Source organism: Paracoccidioides lutzii (assembly GCF_000150705.2).
Source record: "Paracoccidioides lutzii Pb01 unplaced genomic scaffold supercont2.3, whole genome shotgun sequence".
In the NCBI taxonomy this organism is placed as follows: domain Eukaryota; kingdom Fungi; phylum Ascomycota; class Eurotiomycetes; order Onygenales; family Ajellomycetaceae; genus Paracoccidioides; species Paracoccidioides lutzii.
Genome location: NW_015440949.1, coordinates 360195 through 375438, shown reverse-complemented (window position 1 = coordinate 375438; position 15244 = coordinate 360195). Strand labels below are relative to the sequence as shown.

At 44.3% G+C, this 15244-nt stretch overlaps 7 protein-coding genes across 7 annotated transcripts; 4 read left to right on the top strand and 3 right to left on the bottom strand.

Annotated features, from left to right (window-relative positions):
• Positions 1 to 1805: 1805 nt before the first annotated feature.
• Positions 1806 to 2879, top strand: PAAG_01437 (uricase; the record flags this gene model as incomplete). The annotated part of the gene is made up of 3 exons (XM_002796383.2): positions 1806 to 1945; positions 2016 to 2662; positions 2743 to 2879. The coding sequence occupies 3 exons, from the start codon at positions 1806 to 1808 to the stop codon at positions 2877 to 2879; spliced, it is 924 nt and encodes a 307-aa protein (XP_002796429.1).
• Positions 2880 to 3292: 413 nt separating this feature from the next.
• PAAG_01436 (mitochondrial 54S ribosomal protein YmL23) lies at positions 3293 to 4001 on the bottom strand (the record flags this gene model as incomplete). The annotated part of the gene is made up of 3 exons (XM_002796382.2): positions 3293 to 3447; positions 3555 to 3915; positions 3981 to 4001. 3 exons carry the CDS (start codon positions 3999 to 4001, stop codon positions 3293 to 3295), a joined length of 537 nt encoding a protein of 178 aa, XP_002796428.1.
• Positions 4002 to 4448: 447 nt separating this feature from the next.
• Positions 4449 to 5310, top strand: PAAG_01435 (40S ribosomal protein S16; the record flags this gene model as incomplete). Its single annotated transcript, XM_002796381.2, has 4 exons — positions 4449 to 4494; positions 4575 to 4597; positions 4823 to 4894; positions 5020 to 5310. 4 exons carry the CDS (start codon positions 4449 to 4451, stop codon positions 5308 to 5310), a joined length of 432 nt encoding a protein of 143 aa, XP_002796427.1.
• Positions 5311 to 5670: 360 nt separating this feature from the next.
• Positions 5671 to 7299, bottom strand: PAAG_01434 (AAR2 family protein; the record flags this gene model as incomplete). Its single annotated transcript, XM_002796380.2, has 1 exon — positions 5671 to 7299. The coding sequence occupies one exon, from the start codon at positions 7297 to 7299 to the stop codon at positions 5671 to 5673; it is 1629 nt and encodes a 542-aa protein (XP_002796426.1).
• Positions 7300 to 8032: 733 nt separating this feature from the next.
• PAAG_01433 (40S ribosomal protein S14) lies at positions 8033 to 8779 on the bottom strand (the record flags this gene model as incomplete). The annotated part of the gene is made up of 4 exons (XM_002796379.2): positions 8033 to 8184; positions 8260 to 8420; positions 8566 to 8638; positions 8710 to 8779. 4 exons carry the CDS (start codon positions 8777 to 8779, stop codon positions 8033 to 8035), a joined length of 456 nt encoding a protein of 151 aa, XP_002796425.1.
• A 777-nt stretch (positions 8780 to 9556) lies between these two features.
• PAAG_01432 (prephenate dehydrogenase) lies at positions 9557 to 11651 on the top strand (the record flags this gene model as incomplete). The annotated part of the gene is made up of 7 exons (XM_015844346.1): positions 9557 to 9622; positions 9737 to 9862; positions 9931 to 10042; positions 10124 to 10272; positions 10336 to 10932; positions 11022 to 11153; positions 11463 to 11651. 7 exons carry the CDS (start codon positions 9557 to 9559, stop codon positions 11649 to 11651), a joined length of 1371 nt encoding a protein of 456 aa, XP_015701254.1.
• A 2350-nt stretch (positions 11652 to 14001) lies between these two features.
• PAAG_01431 (hypothetical protein) lies at positions 14002 to 14474 on the top strand (the record flags this gene model as incomplete). The annotated part of the gene is made up of 2 exons (XM_015844345.1): positions 14002 to 14014; positions 14185 to 14474. The coding sequence occupies 2 exons, from the start codon at positions 14002 to 14004 to the stop codon at positions 14472 to 14474; spliced, it is 303 nt and encodes a 100-aa protein (XP_015701253.1).
• Positions 14475 to 15244: the final 770 nt, after the last annotated feature.

Genomic DNA, 15244 nt, shown 5'->3' with positions numbered 1-15244 from the left:
GAACAGATTTTAAATCAACTAGAATACTCAAGTTTTCATCAAAATCTGAGTAAAAAAGATAGAAAAGAAGCTTAGTATTGTTTTAGAGAGCAAATGCAAGCTGCATAAAAAGAAATTCTCTCTGTTGCTAACTATTATATAATGAAATACTAAACTTGATAAGGGAAAAGAGAATGTTAAAATCTGACCTAATTATAAACAATTCACCAGATCACATGAGACAGAGTCACGTGACTGTGTCACATGACGGGGATAAATCTAATCTTGACATCAACGCGCTTAGTCTAACAAAATTAAAAAAAATCAAGTATTTTTATTTAATTAAATATTAAATTATAATTTAAAAACTTATAATAGTAAATATAAATAATTTTATAATAATAAAAATAATTATTTTTTATATATTAAGTAAAGATATTTATTTAAATTATTTTCTATAAATAATATAATAGTAATTTATTTAATTTTTATAATTAGTTAATAAATTATAAATTATAAATTTTTAATAATATTTAGTATTTTTAATAAATTTATAAATATAATTATAAAAAATAATTTAATTATTATTAATTTATATTTATATAAAGTAACTAGTTAATAATTATATTATTTTTTTTCCTATTATTATATAAATATAACTAAATAATAATAAAATTAAAATATATATATATATAATAGTAAATATTAAATAAAAATATAAAAAGCATATTTGTATAAATTCAAGAAATAATTTAAATATATGAAAAAATAAATTATATATAAAAATTTAATAAAAAGAAAAGAGAAGATAATAATTATTTTAATTTATAGTTATAAAAATATAATATTTTAATATATTATAAATATAATTCTTTAATATATAATTTATATATATTTTCAATATAAAAATAATATATAATATATTTTTGTTGTTTATTATTTATTTTTATATATTTTGCACGGTTATTGCGAATTTTAATTGTAAAATTATTGAATAATAAAGTGAATTAACTGGAAGGTGGTGGATTATTAGTGGTTAACTGCATTTCAAAAATCAGTGATAGCTGATAACTAGTTAACTACACACACATTTCAAATAAAAGTCTTTAAGCTTAATTCAGTCTTCTATAACATCAGGTGTCCACGAGTTCCATCTCCCCGGTCGGTTGTATAACCCTCTCGTAACGCAACCAATTTCAAGCCTCCGTCTCACTAGAGTCTCAAACTGCACTCAACACTTATGCAACAACTGTTATCGTCAAGCCACCGGCATCTCTGCTTCTTTGCATCTTTGCCGGAATCTCGCTTGAGCTCCGGCTTTGAGGTCATAGCTCCATCTTGATTCTCTCCATTCATTCGCTTATTCTCTGGTGACTCCGGATCACATCGACCGAAACTGTCTCCACCCCAAATGACCCAGCCGAACCAGGCAAACTAGATGTTATCGTGATAACTAGACGGAGCACGAAGTATTTATAAACGACTTGCCTCCCCAAATAAATAACTAATATTTCAAATATGTTTGGTTTGTGGTCTTGCTAATATCGCCATATCTTTGACCTGTTGATTGATGTCATTGAGAAACTTCTAGTGAATTCAACATTGAGCATACTACCATAACTACATCTGCCCTGGTTCTTGCTGCGATTCTCACATGTTTATACATTCCTAAAATTCCCTACACTTGCACTCATTTATATTATTTATTTTAACCCAAAGCTCTTTCGTTGGACTGTTTAGCCATTTTGTCAGCTCCGCAGCAACTTATGTTGGTCTCAACCCGTTCATCTCCCTAGCCTTGGTCAACGCATTTACCGTCACAAACTATGGCCTCGCGATTAGCTGCCGCACGCTACGGCAAGGACAATGTCCGCGTCTACAAGGTGTATCGTAATGAGGTGACTGGCGTCCACACCGTGGTCGAGATGACAGTCTGCGTACTGCTCGAAGGTGAAATCGAGTCATCGTAAGCCCCAATCTAGACAATCGGCTTGGTATCTATGAAAAGAATGAGAAGCCAACATTTGGAAAAACAGCTACACACAGGCCGACAACAGCGTCGTCGTCGCCACGGACTCAATGAAGAATACAATATATATCATGGCCAAACTACACCCCGTCACACCACCAGAACTCTTCGCCTCCATCCTCGGCACCCATTTCGTCAAGACATACAAGCACATCCACACCGCCCACGTCGACATCATCACGCACCGCTGGACCCGCATGACCATCGACGACGAACCGCATCAACACTCATTTCTCCGCGATGGGACAGAAACCCGCAACGTCTCCGCAACTGTCACCAAACGCACGGGAATATCACTCACCTCCGCCATAGCAGGTCTCTCCGTTCTAAAATCCACTAACTCACAATTTCACGGCTTCATCCGAGACGAGTTCACCACTCTACCTGAAACATGGGACCGGATCCTGAGCACGGATGTAGATGCCAAGTGGACGTGGACACCATTTGCTTCCTTGGAGGATGTGAAAGCTATTGTGCCTAAATTTGACGAAACCTGGGAAGTAGCTAGGGATACAACACTACGTGTCTTTGCGCAGGATAATAGCGCCAGCGTGCAGAATTCTATGTATAAGATGGCAGAACAGATTTTGGACGCGCAACCGCTGTTGAGCTGTGTGGAGTATTCGTTGCCCAATAAGCATTATTTCGAACTGGGTATGTTTGATCTTTTTTAACTTTTATACATGTATATATGTATGTATATTTCTAGTGTTCCGATGCTAACCCTCTCGCAGATCTGAGCTGGTACAAGGGCCTCAAGAACACGGGCAAAGATGCAGAGGTTTACGTGCCTCAGTCCGGACCGAATGGACTCATCAAATGCACAGTTGCACGCAGGGAAGGAGAACGTCGGGAGACGCCGAAGTTATAAATAAAAGACCTGGGTAAGACTCTAGTTGAATTTCCTTTTTCACAATTGTGGCTTATAGAATGGACCGGGGTGGAATTATGTAAGCTGTCATGTTATCTTTTTTGCCATTTTGATTTAGTTGTGATGCATTCATAGCCATGGGCTTTGTGGTCCACTCTAGGTGGCATGAGTTAAAGAGATAAGAGAACGAATTCAAGCGATTGTTATTATCTTCAAAAAATAATAAATAAATAAATAAAAATAAATTACACCTTGTCAATTGTATACATGCTAGAAGTGTACAGTACATCAAGTCTTAAAAGAAAACTAGTCAGCCCCAAATTCATGCTCCCTGTATGCAAGCAAACAAAAATAGGGAAAAACAATGACATGATAATGACAGTTCAAGGAGAGCAAGATTTAAATCAGGTAGATTAAGCTTGAGCCTTCTCCTCTGACACCCCCTTCTCTTTCGCAAACGCCTCCTTAACCAACGGCGAATCCGCAATCGAGGTCTGCGGCCCCAACACACTCTTACCGCCCAATTTCAGAATATTCTTCTTATACGGATGTGCATGGCCCTCAAACGCTAATATTAAACTTATTAGCCGCTTGCTCCCCATAACCACCAGACACCTCTCACACACGAACGAAAATGGTGTTCAACAACCAGCACAAACATAAGCACAAACTCACCTTTCAACCTAGCCAACCTCTTTTCCCTCAACCGATTCTTCGGCAACATCCCTCTAACCGCTTTCCTCAACACCTCCGCACCCCCCCACTTCTCAAACATCTTATCCATCGTCATCGACTTCAGGCTCCCCGGCCGCGTATTATGCGTATAGTACAGTTTCTGAAACCGCTTTTTGCCAGTTGTGTAGAGATCATGGCATCCGACGGCAACAACGTAGTCACCGCAGTCATTCGAAGGGTCCCAGATAGGCTTGTGCTTGCCCATCAGGAATATGGCGATGGAAGAAGCGATGCGGCCTAGGCTGCGTGGGTCACTGCCGACGTCTATATAGTGCCATGTTCGCGAGAAGGCGAGGCGAGTCTGTGGGAGATGGGTTAGCGAATTTGCTGAGCGTCTTGTTTTTTACTTGGAGGCAATGAAATTACCCGTCCAACAGTCTGCGACATTGTGGTATATAGCTATCGATTCATGGGCGGATCGTGGAGTAGATGGATGGTAATAGGTGGAGCCGGTGAGATTGGCAGGGTAACTCCCTGAGGATATAGGAGTCAATTGGTTATCCCTGCAATTGACGAGAACAAGAGATATCGCCAATTGAGCTCAAATATAACTGTATATATCTCCACCGTATTTTATTATTGTTATATTGTTCCAGCCCTTCGTTTGGTCGCCTTGAACCTCAAACTTGACGTTCATCACGTGACTAAATACCCTAACACTCACTAAGCGAAGTCGCACATCTGATTATTAAGAAACTGCCCAAGGAAAAAAAGGAAGAGCCGCGACGACGCCGACAATCACACGACCAACGACAACTTCTTCGTTTTTTCTTTGCTCTCCCTCTCCCGTATCCACTCTCTCAAGGGGCCATTATCTCCGGCTGTTTAATCAATATGGCTACGACGCAGAGTGTGCAATGCTTCGGCAAGAAGAAGACGGGTATGGGATAGTCTTTCTATGCGGTTTGTTATAAGACAAGGTTGGTGTTGGATTTGTTGCTGATATTGAGCCTGTTTTAGCTACTGCGGTCGCCCACTGCAAGGTACGAATCGATAGTGATGTCCTGGAGGGAATGACTTGAAATTACTGGGTTGAGGAAAATTGGGTGTTGAGGACTTTTGGGTTAAGAAAGATTGAGGATTGAAGATGCGATTTGATTTGATATCCCGGGATATCTTGGGATATAGGGATAGGGCCACTAGAATATTGTGGTATTCATGTCGGATATGACAAACACAGCTGACTAGTGTGGAATTGTCAAATATAGGCAGGCAAGGGCCTCATCAAAGTTAACGGCCAACCTCTGGCTCTCACACAACCGGAAATCCTCAGATTCAAGGTTAGACTCACCCTTCGCCTCTTTTATCGTTAAGATTGATTTTGGGGCATATGGGACGGGGGAAACAAGGTAGATGGAAGACTAAGGAATATTGTGCTCATGACATATCCCATGAAAAATAACAGGTCTACGAACCCCTCCTTATCGTCGGCCTTGACAAGTTCGCCGGCGTCGATATCCGAGTCCGCGTTACTGGTGGTGGTCACACTTCCCAGATCTATGCCATCAGACAAGCCATCGCCAAGTCGATAGTCGCCTACTACCAGAAATACGTTGACGAGCACGCCAAGAACCAGCTCAAGCAGGCCCTTGTCCAATACGACAGAACCCTCCTCGTGGCTGATAACAGACGGGCTGAGCCAAAGAAGTTCGGTGGTCCAGGTGCTCGTGCTCGTTACCAAAAGTCTTACCGTTAAGCAAAGTGGGTGTGTTGGGGTTTTGTTGTCGTGCCGGGGCGGGAGATGGAAAAATCGGGTTTATTATATTGTTTGGCTTGGGTGGATTGCCACGACGGGGCCTAGCATTTATTATGCTACAACTGCTAGGGAAGATAGAATAGGGCCATTTCTTTTCCTTTTCTCCCAGTTAAAATTTCGATTTCTTCCATTTGTTCAAATAACCGTGAAATTCAGGTGCTCTTCCCATGTTCTGAAGTGATGTGATTACGGACGCAATACCATATTTTTACAGAATTTACAGTGATCAATGTTGGATCATGTCTCCTACAACTTTGAATTTGCGCCATGGACGGAAAGGAAATGCGAATTTTGGTATTTTTAACCTGATAATCTACTGCAAATTGACCTCAGCATATCTACATCTGGCACAAAATCGCCGTCTTCGTCTTCGTCCGCTGCCTCTTCCAACCCCTTTCCCAGGCTGGTGCATTCTCCAATATCAACGATAACAGGGGCATATTCTCCAATCTCCTCGTCCTCCTCCGTCCCCTTAACTTCTAACTCCACATTCTCCCCATCCTCCAACTGCATCATCCCCCTCCTAACCGTCCGCCCTTGTCTGATTTCCCAATCATACTCCCTCTTAACCCAATCCTCCAACAAAACCAGCTCCCTCCTAACCATACCCACAACTCCACCACCTTGCTCTTCTGCAATATCCTGCACCGTCTTCGAAAATCTCATAAGCAACTTCCTCAACAACGCTCCACCGTCATCACCGTCCATCTCAAACAGTCCCCCTTCAACATCATCGAAATGTCTCAGCTGGCACCGTAATAGGCGCAGCACGCGCACGAAGAATGCTTCCCGTTCTCGCACTGCAGTGCGACAGGTCAAGAGCAATCCGAGCAGCCGTTTCCACTGTTCCAGACACGAGAAATTCATCAATGTAAGAACCATTAGAAACGTAAATTGTAACTCGCCTAGGACCTGCGCTTCGCCTGGCTCTTGCCTCCCCCCCTCCCCAATAATTGCAGGTGTTGAAGCTTCCATTGCAGGCACGGAGGTAGCTGTAGTTGTAGTTATATCATCTACGGATCCATTCACATCTCCAAACCTCCCTACCAAATCACCCAACGCCCACGAGCGATCCTGTGCCGCCTCCGTCCGTTCCCTTCCAACCGCACCAACCCGCCATGTCCGCTTCAAATCCACAGGCAAAAATCTAAATTCCCTTTCTTGCTCGCTAGCTGCCCCACTCATACTTGCAGTCGTGTACGCACGGGCTATCTCCGCGGCAGTGAGGCCTGGGATATCATCTCGATCACGGGCCGCGGAGCTGCCTGATGACACGGTCCAGCGGGGGAGGGGTGTGTTCGTTGTGGAATTGTTGCTGCTGGGGACATGGGCATTGGGTGATGCAGCAGGCCCCAAAATGCGCGAGAGGACAGAAGGTGATATGTAGTCTGTCAGCTGGCGCCAGTCGGTTGTCAATTCCTCTGGCGCATCTTGCCGTATTTGCGGTTGATGTAGGGTTAAATCCACGTCATTTCCAATATTATGCTCCTGCGGTTGTTGTCGTGGGTGTCTCTGCGACCCCACTCCCCGCGCTCTATCATATGCCAACAACCCCCCACTCCGCCATATCCTCCCCAGATTTGCACGTAATCGCATCGCCTCCGCTCTGCCCTCTTCACACCTCTCATCAAAAGTTACGAGAGCTTCAGTTTCCGCATCCCATTTGCGGAGGCGGATATCTATATCTGCAGTTGCAACGTTAATATTTCCGCCACTGGCGCTATGACGATCTTGAATGAAGAACCACTCCCCACTACGGAGAGAAAAGCTCTCTGTCGTACCAGTGTAGAGGAAGTGAGGTCCAGGTGGGAGATTGTTTATGCCGTGGAAGTTCGGGGTGGAGTTGAAGGAGAGGAGGTCGATGCCGATGAGAGTTTTGGGAGGGAGGGAGGTTAGGAGGAGGGTTGGAGTTGGGGTGTTGGAGGTCATTTTAATTTAAGGAACTGGCAGTGTTTAGAGAGGAGGGGAGGGAGGGATGGGCATTCGGGGTTGGGGTTTGGGGTTTGGGAGTTAAGGGTTGAGGGATTGGATTTTATGGATATATGGAGAGGATGAGAGAGTTGGACAGGAAATAGAGGGAGCTGAGGAAATCCTCCTTAACTTTTTTAAAGGATGTTCAGGTCACGAATAAATAAATACGTATACTAAGATTTGCGCCGGCATAGGGAATAACATCTGGTGTAAAATGGAATCAAGATGAGCACTGCGAGAGCTCCGTAGCGATTCTTACATCTGAGTTCCAAAATTGGGGTTTTAGCGGGGCAAACTTTGGTGAGTAAAACCCAGCTACTCTATTCTTCATAAATTACCAGAAACTTACTTGGTTACTCACAAACAGAATTCTGAGACATCTCAATTGTAAGATAAGAATCTCCATTGCATTAATAAATTGTCAAGAGACCCCTTTGTTAACAGAACCGGCAAACTGTAGCCACTAATGATGGGACGCTGCAGATTTGTCCAGCCAGGGAAAATGCTATTATATGAACAAAATCCACAAGAAAAGAAGACCAGGCAATACCGCCGTTCTTCGCGTTTATTCCATCCACATATGCAAACAGATACCCGGAGATACCCGCGCAATCCATCCTTGCTCCACGCGCAATAGCAGCATTGCCATTTGGCTGGAGAGTATAAAAGGCAGACAGCCTCATCCGGGCGCTTACAACCGACGACCGCGGCGACCCCCCTTCCGGCGAGTGGAGTCGGAGGGAGTGGGAGTTACATCCTCGATCCTACCAATGCGCATGCCGGAGCGGGCAAGGGCGCGGAGGGCAGACTGGGCACCGGGGCCAGGGGTCTTGGTTCCGTTACCTATTGATTCGGGGTGCTTAACATTCGTTTCCACCAAAATATATGGTTTCTAAATAATGTGTCGCAGTAACATACCTCCGGTAGCACGGATCTTGATGTGGAGGGCATTGATTCCCAATTCCTTACAGCGGGCGGCAACGTCTTGGGCAGCCAACATAGCAGCGTAGGGAGAGGACTCGTCACGGTCAGCCTTGACCTTCATACCACCAGTGACGCGGCAAATGGTTTCGCGACCACTGAAATCACCAGGACATTAGCCTTCTATCTCATATATCTGGCGGCCCCTCAAGGCGACATCATATGGGTATTGTCTGTCGAGTTGGCCAAGGGGATCGGAAATGGATCATCTTCAACAAAATGGAGGCAGATGACGGCACGAACCTGAGATCGGTAACGTGGACGAAGGTATCGTTGAATGAGGCAAAGATACGGGCGACACCGAAAACGAGTTTTCCTGCGACTTCATTAGCATGCTTCTGGTTTCATTCGCACCACAAAGGCAGTTCCAGAAACCAATTCACGTACCATCTCCAGCCAGAGGTCCGAGAGAGATGTTCTCAGTAGCGGGACGTTCAACCTTCTTCTTGGGAGGCATTTTGGGCGTGATGGATGGTCGGATGTTGTGGATGGTGAAGAAGAGAAGAGAACAATAACAAGCAAAATCAATTTGCTGTTATAGTTCGAGATGCCAAATACGGAAATCGAGTGCGTGTGCCCTAAAAGGATTAGGGCTTGTTAAATGATGCCCTAAATTCCCTAATAAGGACAACAGCTGAACTGAGCAAGTATTATTATTAAATAAGCGATGTTCCAGTCCAGGTTTAGCGTCAATTTGCTTCTGCGGCTTGAAATAATTTCGTCAACTCAATGATCTTCTTTAATGTCTGTCTCTACAGTAGACGGTGCAGGATCCCACAACAGATGCAGACGTTTACCTCCATGACTGTACACTGTGAGGTTGCTGTTTGAATCGTGTGTTCTTCACTGGACATCTGTATTTGAGTTCGCCGTTGATTCTCCTATACTCTTCAATTTGATGCAAAATCCATTCCCAGCAACCTAGGTGCCCAAGTTTAGCAACCAATTACCTACTAACAATACAGCAAACATTCAATTCCTCAGTGATGGCATCTGCAATGGACACAAGATCCATTGGGATCATTGGTATGGGCGACATGGGCAAAATGTATGCCCAGCGGTTGAGTCAGGCTGGCTGGAGGTAATACCATCCATCTTTTCTCAAATCTCCTGCTTGAATTTCAAGCAATTGCTTTGGGTAATATAACCTATGGTAAGCTCTCTTCATTTTCTATTTGCCCCTCTTTTCTATCCGTCCTTCTTATATGATGACTTGAGTGCATTTGGCTCGAGTATGACCTGGGAGTTTTTCACGATCCCGCCATTCTGGCGTGTGATGGGCTTTTGGGTTGTCGGTGATGTAAACTCCTCGCTACCTTAACATTTTCTTTGTCTGAAAATATTTTCTACATTTTTCAAGATCTTTCCCTAGCTCCGATGTTCCTTTGCAGTGTGCTAAACTTCAGTTTCACAGTTCTCCATCTTGATCACGTATAACCCGCCTGCGCCTATGGAACCCTTGCTGACACCAGAGTGCAGAGTCAATGCGTGTGACAGGCCTGCAAACTATGAATCATTAAAGCGGGAGTTTGCATCTAATGTATGTGGAATACTATTAACAACCTGAGCATGAGGGCCTGAACATTGGGGCTTATTAAGGGATTAAAGCAAAATATCAATATACTCCCGAATGGGCATTTAGTCTCCAGAATAAGCGACTATATCATCTACAGCGTAGAGGCAGAAGCCATTGACAAGATTGTCGCGGAATACGGACCATGTACGTCTGCCATTCTAAGTCAATCAATCGTATCATCTATTCTCATATATCATTCATCAAACCCTGTCTGACAAGTTGAAGCAACCAAGGTCGGCGCAATTGTCGGCGGTCAGACATCATGCAAAGCTCCCGAACTTGCTGCGTTTGATAAGTACCTGCCCAACGACGTAGAAATCATCTCTTGTCATTCCCTTCATGGTCCCAACGTCAATCCTAAAGGCCAACCCCTGGTATATCTAAACCCGAAATTATATATCACTTTTGTGGCCGCATAGTAACACCAGGTCTTCCAGGTTCTAATCAAACATAGGGCCTCAGACGAAAGCCTAAGGTTTGTGGAGGACCTTTTCGCCTCCTTCCAGTCCAAATATGTCTATCTCAGCGGTGTGATGCACGATCGGATCACAGCAGATACCCAAGCAGTCACCCACGCCGCTTTCCTCAGCATGGGCACTGCATGGCATGCCAACAACCAGTTCCCTTGGGAAGTCGCCCGCTACGTGGGCGGCATTGAGAATGTGAAAATCAACATCACATTGCGCATATATGCGAACAAGTGGCACGTCTACGCAGGCCTAGCCATTCTCAATCCTGCCGCGAAAATGCAGATTCGCCAGTACGCGCAGTCGGTGACTGAGCTGTTCAAGCTGATGCTGGGTGGGCATCGGGAAGAGTTTCGGGCCCGGGTGAAGGCCGCCGGGGCTGCGGTGTTTAAGTCTGGTACGACGCAGCATGAGCTGTTGTTGCAGGATGAAGTGCTTGACCAGTTCTCCTTGTCCAAAGGGATGTCGGAAAGGATGCCTAATAACCATCTGAGCTTGTTGGCTATTGTGGATTGCTGGTGGAAGTTGGGGATTGTTCCTTATGATCATATGATTTGCTCGACGCCGGTTAGTGGGCTTTGACTCCATTCTTTCGTGCAAATATACACATACGGATATTTGTAAAAAGGGCTGACAGAATTGCTTAACAACCACAGCTCTTCCGTCTATGGTTGGGAGTGACCGAATATCTCTTCAGAAATGAAGACCTCCTCAATGAAGTTCTGGACATTGCAATTGATGATAACACGTTCCGGTCTGATGACTTAGAATTTACTTTTGCCGCACGGGTATGTGTATGCATGCATTGTAACCACTGTTCCCAGACTTGTGTAGACTTTTACCTAGCTCTAGGCCCCAACGTCATAGCCATTTCCCATTTGCCATATTTAACCCCTTCCCAAAAACAAGAAATTCCATAGTGAAGAACAAGCCACTTTCCCTCCCCTGCATATATTACATATTGTTATGCATCTCCTTTCTTTGGTTTGTATTGTTTCACTCCTTCACCCTCACCTCACACCAACATTCACCAACACTGCCGGCGTCAAATTTTATGCTGATGGGAATTCCTGACACTTCTGGGAGAATATTAATAGGCCTGGTCTGAATGCGTGTCATTTGGAGATTTTGCTTCATACCGCGATCGTTTTGAAAAGATCCAATCGTACTTTGCTCCACGGTTCCCCGAAGCTGTCCGTCTTGGAAATGAAATGATGAAAACTATTTTGGACAAGACAACGACCACCACCTATGCAACAACAGTAAACGCGACGAGTTCAAGTTGAAATACCACAAGCTAAAGGGACGGACACGAATAGGAATGATGGCATTTCAGGCGTTGGGGAAACTTTCATGCAATAAACATGCCAACTTACCACCACTCGCGTCTTTGGGTTGCGACGGTTGGAATATGTTTTAAGCGTTTAATCATCATTATTGTCGTACCTCTCAGCTTCCTTAGGTTCAGTTATCGTTATCAGCGATAGATAATTCCAGTTTTATATCTTCTTCTTTTTAATGTCTTCCCATCGACCTGTATGCCTAAATGATTTAGGCAAGAAATGACGGCAGAAAAATACAATAATCAACATTCATACGGGCTAATAAACGAGCGCATGAGGGTCCAGTTTGCTACTTGTCAAATTTAACCATTGGCTGGCTTATTCAATGTTCTTTGATGTTACTTCCGGTTTATTGTTGTATTGAGGTTTTCCGAATCGATTACCCAGGCACTCGGAGAACCGATTTCATGAATGCAGATGGAATTAACAATGTTTAGCTAGACCTCTTTTCGGTGGGAAGGTATAACTACTTTGAAATCTCAACGGAACAGCAGATTAATTCTTCCAGTTTTTGGCTTCTGATTTGTTACTCTTGTCCCCCGTCCAGCGATTTACATCAGCATCGTATGTGAAACACAGCCAAGTAATCAACGCAGCAATTGATGGAAAGTTCATGAAGAATGCAACAAATTCTGGGATCTGTCTATCCAGGAAACCTAGGAGTATTGGCACAGCATATCACGACCATCCAATCGTGGTCCCCGTCTCGACTTCATGTCCTTGATTCCCAAAACGGGTAATTCGTGCCCAGATTTAAAGTTGGATCAACATTAGCGCACGGACTCCCGCGCCTGGCGGCTAAATAACCCCCACGTGGCGAGACGATCCACTCAGAACCAAAACCTTATCTCTTCCTTCCTTAATATCCCGGCTTCTCAGGAGAGGTTTTCAGTTAAGAATACCTGTCGACATTCAAGACGCAGTCAATTAACAATGCAGCACTCTTGGCCGATAAGTCCACACATCTGTTCTAGTTACGACGCCAGTTCTCCTTAGTCGCTGATGATAGAACCTGGAGATGGGTAGCGTTTTTGTTGCTGTCAACATTCCATGCTGCTCTACAGAATACAAAAAAAAAGTGATAATAACAGTCGAGGGGGAACGAAATTTTCTCAAGTCCAATTTCCAATGTTTCTAACCGTTTCCACGTAGGGTATCAGTGGGACTGGAGATGTTGGGTTCACGTGTCAATATTTAAAGGCGTAGCCCCATTGCTAAATGGTTGGCATCAGAAGAGGGCTTCGCTCGGCTGAATGAACTGATATACCTCAGAACGAAGCATAAGAGGACAGGACGCCGATCTATGCAAATGGTCTTTAACGTCTCCGCTCAGTTATTCCAGGGCCTCTGAGAAGCTTCATGTCGGTTGATGAAATATTAAATTTCCCTATTACATCGGAACATTGGCATGATAACTCCCACATTGACGAAGATATTCCAATATATCACACGACTGGGCAAACGGAAACCTGGTAAAATCCTCTAATCGCCTTATCTAGCCTGAGGCTGGTATGTCATCGTCAAATGGTAAGGGATCGTGTAGTCCTGGAGAATTCGATATTTGATTTAATCATGACAATGGAAGAAACCCTATTTCTCCAAAAAGAAATGCTTCAACCCCTTAAATACGCCAACGTGAACCAAGCTAGGTAAGTTTTGACAATGGATATGCGTGCTCTTTTACGTATTTTCATGTGTTGTTGAACGGTGTAAGAGGGTCAATGGGTCCATGGCGTATCAAAATGAACAGCCAGCTCCACTCTGTTTCAGCTAACCGCGGGGAAGGCGGATACGAATCATGTTAGGTGCAAACCTGTTCAAAGCCATATATTTCGTCAGCTGGAAACCAACCTGCACCAAAGCCCAGCGAAATTTGCCATAATCTTAACCGAAGAGTAAATGCTAAGTCGAGAATGGCTGGGCAGCCATCAATCACCATCAGTGGTCCGGAAGGCTTTGAAGTCATATGCTTCAGCGAGGCAAAGCCCTGGTAACGACTTCACTGCTATAAACTTTTCGGAGAAAGCTTTGGCTAGCCAATCTCTGACACAGACCTTATAGAGAGAGGAGTTCCTAAGTTAACAGCCACTCACGCGTGGGACCAGATGTCGATTCTGGTGCCTGACTAAGGCAGATGGTTCAGGTCCCGTTGCCGCGATGTGCAAGACGATGCATAGGGATTTGCTAGTTCGAACCGCTGATGGAACCTGGGAAGTGTAAGGTTATTTCATTGCGGCTGTCGCCACTGATTTCCGATATCATCGATTGGGACTCGCGGATTTTCTCTTGAAAAATGTCGTGCAATGGTTGGATGGGCAGGGAGGTGCCGTTGTAAGCATGTTATATTTAAATGCAGGTAAAGTAAGTTTAATCCCGGCGTTATAAGCTATAAAGAAAGGGCCCTGTGATTTGACACAATCAACAGTTTTATGTCAACAAAGGTTGGAGAATTCTCTTGCCTTTTAATCTATCCTAGTTGCCCATCCCTTAGCTTCTAAGGATTCGCCGGATCTGCCAAATACTCGACTCTTGACGGCGGATGATACCCCAAGTCTCTGTGTCCGTGATATTGACGAAATCAAAGAAGACTCCACGAGGCGTGAAGTCGCCGCGGATGAGGTACACATGACCGTTCTCTCCACTGCAAATTTGGTAAGCTGGTCACACAACAGAGCAGAGTTCATGAGCAAGAATCAATGGCATAACTCCATCTACCAGGGGTGCCATTTGCGAAGACGCCGATGCATGGGTATACTGGAACCGTGACTTCCGAGATGGCGAATTGACTATCCAGAGGGTAAGGTGGGAGGAGAAGAGACCCAGACAAAGACCGTTATATCATTGGCCAGCCATCTCTTGGATACATTGTAAGAGGCCCAGCGATGGAAGCTCTCTAAGGTGGTGGTATGGAGTCCAACGTCATAGATTGACCGTGCAATGCAATTTCTCCAGGGAAGATTTAGTGTTGGAGGTTGTGAATAAGTTCTAGGCTTTACCCCAGGGTTCTGCTAAGAATGATCATCCCTGGCTGTAGAATGTTCACTTGCGACTAAAATCACCACACCCGTATTATATTCATTGTTATTCGGCTTGTTGCAACATTGTAGAATCATAGATAATCATAGAAACATTCGCATTTCAGTCGCACACTGCTTCCTGAAGGTAAAAATTCTCGCTAATTACCGATACTATTTGATGACTCATCAACAAAGCGATCTTTCCAAATCTCTTGTAATCAGTGAAACTAAGCGCAGACGAAAGACAACTGTCAAGTATACTCGCATGGTTACGTGAAATTCCTCGACCAGCCAGCCCTAAGGCCCGTTCTGGATTCATCTCTGGTAGATGATCAAAGGCATCCTGATTCGCTTCTCAAATCAGTAACTCTTCGCTTGTAATAGTAATTATTGCATCATCCCCTCCAAACCTTTAGGCATATTTCGCTATGGCGAGCAGAGACGGCGGTGAGAAACGAAGCTATCAGGAACTTTTCCATATCAATTGCGTTATGCCAGCTCCTGCATGCACCTTGATCC